The sequence below is a fragment of the Hordeum vulgare genome, chromosome 3H, assembly GCF_904849725.1.
Source record: "Hordeum vulgare subsp. vulgare chromosome 3H, MorexV3_pseudomolecules_assembly, whole genome shotgun sequence".
In the NCBI taxonomy this organism is placed as follows: Eukaryota; Viridiplantae; Streptophyta; class Magnoliopsida; order Poales; family Poaceae; genus Hordeum; species Hordeum vulgare.
In genome coordinates this window covers 603,544,951-603,551,209 of record NC_058520.1, presented here as the reverse complement: position 1 = coordinate 603,551,209, position 6,259 = coordinate 603,544,951, and the positions used below count along the sequence as shown (strand labels likewise).

General features: G+C 42.9%; 1 protein-coding gene across 1 annotated transcript; it reads left to right on the top strand.

Annotated features, from left to right (window-relative positions):
• The first annotated feature begins 3,775 nt into the window (after positions 1-3,775).
• LOC123442217 (probable L-ascorbate peroxidase 6, chloroplastic/mitochondrial) lies at positions 3,776-4,477 on the top strand. The gene is made up of 4 exons (XM_045118268.1): positions 3,776-3,871; positions 3,966-4,086; positions 4,164-4,264; positions 4,361-4,477. Exons 1-4 carry the CDS (start codon positions 3,776-3,778, stop codon positions 4,451-4,453), a joined length of 411 nt encoding a protein of 136 aa, XP_044974203.1. The 3' UTR covers positions 4,454-4,477.
• The last annotated feature ends 1,782 nt before the right edge of the window (positions 4,478-6,259 follow it).

Sequence of the window (6,259 nt, the reverse complement as noted above, 5' to 3'; positions counted from 1 at the left end):
TTGGACCTGCTGATGTCATGCTGCTGCAGTAAAGAGTTTTCTGATTTAAAAGAATTCCAGAAAATGCCCAAAACTTTGAAAAATGATAGAAATTAATCTGTAACTCCAATGAAAATAATTTATATATGAAAAAGTATCAGAAAAATCCAAGGAATCTGAATATGTCATTTTCAAACATGTTAGAAAATGTTACTCGACCAAACATGTAGAATAATGAATAGGTTAAATTTAATAAATGCTTTGGAGTTGCAATTTGGAAAATCATTTGGATTCCACTTCAAATGCTATGATCAAATATTGTTCAATCACAACCAGCAACTTAACATATCATTCCCATGCATGTTAAAAACAAGTTGATCTGAGCATCAGGTCGAATCAATTAAAATGGTATTCGAGAATACCTCGTTTGAAGTAATATTTGAATCAGATTCAAATCCACTTCAACCTAATAATGGTAGCTACATTAGCATACCACCATGCATCTTCATGCCATGCCCATGCATCATTTTGTTGCACATGATTGTTATTGATTGATGTCATTTCTATCGGTAGGCTCTGCTCCTCCGGATTCCACCGAATATCCGACTAACGGATATTGTCCCTCTACTGAGCAACAAGGCAAGCAACCATTTTGATCATCCCGATAAATCCCATGTTCTCGCTCATGCACTTACTTATTGCATTAGGATCAAATGCTTCAAATGCTTTTGCCACGTTAGTTGAACCCACTTCCTTTGCATGACATGTCTTTGTCACAGTAAATAGCTGAACCTTGCAACCTAGCATACCTGGTAGCTGCTCGAGCCATGATGTGCCTTATCACTACTAGGAAAAGGGCTATAGATGATATAGATACTAATGGAGCACCACACAAGCAGTGCGATACTACTATATAGTAGTGGCGCACCATGTGAGGTGTGCCATTAGTGTGATGGACACTAATGGCACACCACACACTCGGTGCGCCACTACTATATTTTTTTATTTTTATTTTTTTTGCAAAACTACTAATGGCGCACCAGCAGCTGGTGCGCCATTAGTAACCAGGGTTACTAATGGCGCATCTGTTAGTAGTGCGCCACTACTATAATTTTTTTTGGTTTTTTTTTGCAAACTACTAATGGCGCACCACAGCTAGTGCGCCATTAGTAACTAGTGTTACTAATGGTGCATCTGTTGGTGGTGCGCCACTACTATTTTTTTTTTGCAGAACTACTAATGGCGCACTAGAGGAGGTGCGCCATTAGTAACCAGGGTTACTAATGGCGCATATGTAGGTGGTGCGCCATTAGTAATTTTGCAAAAAAAATGTCTCTGCCCCTCCTCTCGCTTCCCCTTTCCTCCATCTTCCACCCCTCGCTCCCTGCCCGCAGCCTCCTCGCGCAGCCGCAACTAGGGTTCCTCGCGCCGCGCCGCCGGCCAGCGGAAGCAGGAGATGCCGCCGCCCGCCATGGGTATTATGTACTTCTCTCTCCCCTCCCCTCCCCTCCCCCGCCCATACTCCTCCCCCGCCCCTCCTCCGCCCCTGCTCGCGCGGCGCCGCCGCCCCTGGGGCCCCGGGAGCGTCGGGCGGGCGATGGAAACCCTAATGGTGGACCGCGTCCACAGCAGCCTCCGCCTCTTCATGAACCGCGACGCCGTCTTCCTCTGCGAGCGCCTCTGCCCCCCACGCAACACGCCGTCGCGCCCCCCCACGCCCTCCGCCGCTCACGCCTCCATTCTCCACGAGATCCGAGCCTACTCCACTCAGCCGACACAACTCAAGGCAAGGTAAGACCAACCTGATCGAGTTTCTCTCCGAGTTGGCATTGCATCCCGGCGACCAGCGCTCTCGACGCCACCGCCTCGTCGCGCGCCAGCTACCGCCGTGTCCCAGCCCTAGCCGTCGACGAGAGGACGGGCGCCACCCCGATTCCGTGAGATCTTGCCGACTCTATGCTTAGCTGACATGTCGTGTTTGGTCGCGTCGTTGCTCGTTCTATCTCACGATTCCTGAATTCAGTTGGTTTGTGTTCATGTGATAGGTCTAGATCTATGCTCATCGACGCCAAGTTATCTGTCTTGTTTAACCGCTTCTGATGAGCTAATGTTTGTCTTGAGGTTTGATTGATCCATCTGAATCGGTCCGTATGCATGGTTCTGCTATTCCGCTAGTGTCAACTGTGTGTTCTGAGGATATAAGTTATTATTCTTTCTAACAGCCTCTTGTTCAATTAAACTCCGTCTGCATTCTTTTGTAGTTTGTTCTGATTATAATTCTTTCCCTACTTGTATTACTTTGCAGACCTTTGAATCTAATTGAAGGAAAACAAACAAATAACAGCCATGGCATCTCGTTTTTGGGGACAGGTACTGAGTTGTTGACTCCAATTCTTTGTTGCATCCTTATACGATAGTAACTAACATGTATAAATTTCGTCCTCGTCAAATGCATTAATACCTTTGTCTTTGTTCTGTTCCACCCAATATCAGGGAGACAGTGACTCCGAGGAGGAGGTGGACGAGATTGAGTCTGAACAAGGGAGCGATAGTGAAAAATCAGAAGCTTGGAAGTGGGTAATATCAAATCAGTGCCGAGAAAATGGTTGTAGTGGAGAAGAAGGATGGCATGATGTTATCTGAAACTTAGAAAAGTGTGGTGCAGATAAGAGTTGGTGTGCATGCTGTGCTCGAATAATTTTCCTTGTGGGTACCATACGGCAATTCGTATGCGGTCTGCTACTGATGTTACATGATGTATTCGTAGATGAAACTGACCTGATGGGGCTGTTACAGTTTGTGATGGGAGACATGGTTACGGAACTGGACGAGGCAGAAGTAAGAGATGCAGAGAACGCCACGGAACAGAGGGAGGCATGCAATGTAGCTGACGACGAAGGTCCCCCTGCACCAAAGTTGCCTAGTGGAAAGGTATCACTTGAACATGTATCTGTTTGTTGTTTGGGTGCATTCGTCAGTTCAAAATACCACTGGCTTACCCGTGCGATGGCTAGTTTGCAGGATGTTAAATGCCATGGTTACTTGTGTTGTAGACAATTTTTTTAGGTAAGGGCTTTTTGGGCTACAGGAATTTAAATGCATTTCGTACATATCTTAAGTAAATAGTTCAGGAATAGTACTACGATTACGATGTGTGTTGGTATTACCTATGGACATGGATTTTCTTCTCATCGCTGGCAATGCTCATATCTCATAGCGATGCACATGAAGTGACTTTATAATCTTGTAGCACCGTGGCCCTAGTGCCCAGTAGGTACCAATTATTCAGTTTGTATGTGTATACATTCATGTGGGCGGTTTTTACCTGTCTGTGGGTACCATATGCGCCCAATGATTTGGACAGAAATAAAGCTAGGCTTTTGCTTGTGTTGCAGTTAAATTAAGCAACAAAGCAAAGTTTGTAGAGGAGATTACCAACGGACTTCGCAGATAATAAGTAGCCATTGAATGTGCGTCTGTCAACGTACTAATTATATATCCATTCATGGCTGTTATGTATTTTTTGCTGTTTGAATTGAAAAAGGAATTTGTGGTGAATTATTTATCTATTTCTCTTTGTGTTGTTTAACTGGGAGACAAAATTCTGACCGAGAATGATTAGTATCTTGCAGATTAATATGTGTCACTTTTCTATTTCCCGAGTCATCCTATCATGCTTCATTTAAACAGATTAAATACCTAATACAGGAACCTGTTGGCAAGCAATCAATGACAGAAGGAAGACTGCAACCAGCCGGTGATAATTTCCAGGTATGCAGACAAAAAGAGCATAATTATGACCTTCCTGGCTGTAGATGCACCTGTCTGCAACCTGTCACACACGCAACTTCTAAAATTATTTCTCATCTTTGCTGTATCTGCACACCGCACAGTTCCTGGTTTTGCATCTGCTTGGTCCAACATTAACTGACGCAACCTACAGATGTCTCTTTGTGACTTGTCTACTGAATTGCTTCTGGTTTCAGGTTCACTTGGGTTGGCATGACGCTAGTACTTATGACAAGAACATTAGCGAGTGGCCCAAGTGTGGTGGAGCTAATGGTAGCTTGAGGTTTGAAATTGAGTTAAAGCATGCGGCTAATGCTGGTAGCGCTTCTCCTCCACAGGTTCTCTTTTGCTTCATACAACTAGGGCTGTTTTTTTTTAAACTAGTTCTGCTGCAGGTCTTGTGAATGCTTTGAAGCTTATTGAAGCCATCAAGGACAAATATAGAAGTGTTACTTATGCGGATCTGTTTCAGCTTGCCAGTGCTACAGCCGTTGAGGTACTTCGTGGCGCTTCAACCTGTCGATGATGATCATTCCTATAAATACTCTTAGATTAGCAATGATGTGACTGATTTGATTTTGTCATTTTTCAGGAAGCTGGTGGCCCCAGAATCCCCATGATCTATGGAAGGGTTGATGTTTCTGCCCCTGAACAATGCCCACCAGAGGGGAGACTCCCTGGTTAGTAATTAGTATCCATAGCCCAGCTTACTATGTATGCCAATTTAGCTTATTTCTGATCTTACCATCTCTGCCTGCACCTTTAGTTTTGCATGATATAGATCTCTACATCATGTAGCAACAATTTCTCGGTGATGGGAGCAAGAAACAATTATCTGGTAAACTTGAATGGTTATCTGTTGATTGCTGCAGATATTTTAGTTTACTGATTAAATCATCAAAACTTCAACAAACCAAATGAAACCCCTATGTGTGTTTGCCCATGCTACTTTTCTATTCTAGGTTCTTAATATATATACTGGACTTTGATGAGAGCGTTAGAGTATACAGTTTCATAATCCTTGCAAAGGGAGGTATATTTAACTAAAACATGCACGTACTGAAAATCAACTCAGTTTTTGATTCTATTTATTTACCTGTTTGACATAAACTTATGAGCTAAGCTACCACATGCAAAGGACAGAACTGTCTCATGGACGTAATCTACTTCACGCAAACATGCCTCCTAAGGATATCGCATGTATTTGAATGCTTAGTCATCTGTTGTGTTTAACTAAGACATGCATTCATTAAAAAATAACCGAACACTTGATTTTGTTTCTCCATACTGTTGAATACAGTATTAATTTATGAGCTACCACATGCAATGCGACAGTGTTATCTCCGGCCATTATCTGAAGGGTTTTGTATTGAAAATAATGTTGTAAAAGTTCTTGGTGCTCGTTTGTCCTGTCTATCTAGAAAATTCCCTGAACCTTTCAAACCGAATAAGGTTGCTTATTTGGTTTAACTCTTAATTCCTTCTAGTTCTGCAACGAGACATACATTATTCATGTGGCATGTTGGTGGAACTTTCTATATCTGCAACCACTATTTTTTGAGGCACCTATTCCCCCTAAAGAGTTTCAACAGACTTCGGGAGATATACCCCCTTTGACATGCGGGTAGTTAGTTAATATGGTTTGTTGCCATTTTGAACTCCTTTGCATTTTGCTCTGACTGTATCTTCATACACCATTCTTTGGTTGAACTTTTAAATAGAAGCTTAGCTTTGCCATTAATGTTTTATTAGGTACTCAATATGCTGGAATAAATCTGTTGATTCGTTTACAGTTCCACGGTGATGACGAGATCTTGAGGTTCTATCCTGCGTCGCAGAGGTGGTTCTTGAAGTTTCTTGATTTCACCACAATTTTAGCAGTTTTGTGTACTAGCTCTGTTAGCTTATTTGTAGCATGTGTGCTTCTGCACAATACTGAAGTTTTGAATAGTGGTAGCCTGTAACAAACCTATAAAGCCCTATGATGTTTGGCACCATGAGGTGTTTATATGGATCGGTAACTCTGTAACTCTTATTATTTTAATTGTTTGAGAGGAAAAGAAAAGTAGAAGGAATTGGCACACAATAAATATGTTAACTCTGCGATGTCTTTCTCAAATGCCCCAATGTATTTAGACTTTGCCACTTTTCAAGGAACAGTTCACTTAGTTGTCACTTGTGGCGCGCCATGAGCTATACTAATGGCACACCTGGGAGGCATACTACTGGCGCACCTGGGAGGCATACTAATGGCGCACCTGGGAGGCTTACTAATGGCGCACCATGAGCTATACTAATGGCGCACTGTCTGGTGCGCCATTAGTATACCAGATACTAATTGCGCACTTGTGATGTGCCATTAGTAAAAAAATCAAATGGCGTGATGCTAGTGGCGCACCTATAGTGCGCCATTAGTAGCCAAAATAGGTGCGCCATTAGCAAGCCTTTTCCTAGTAGTGTATCCTGCTATGCATGCTATGCTTAGAGTTGT

Coding starts and splice junctions, on each gene's coding strand:
- LOC123442217 (XM_045118268.1), top strand. CDS start 3,776: ATGACCTTCCTGGCTGTAGATGCACCTGTCTGCAACCTGTCACACACG. Junction 3,872..3,965: donor CTGTATCTGCACACCGCACA/GTTCCTGGTTTT, acceptor TTCTGGTTTCAG/GTTCACTTGGGTTGGCATGA. Junction 4,265..4,360: donor CCAGTGCTACAGCCGTTGAG/GTACTTCGTGGC, acceptor GTCATTTTTCAG/GAAGCTGGTGGCCCCAGAAT.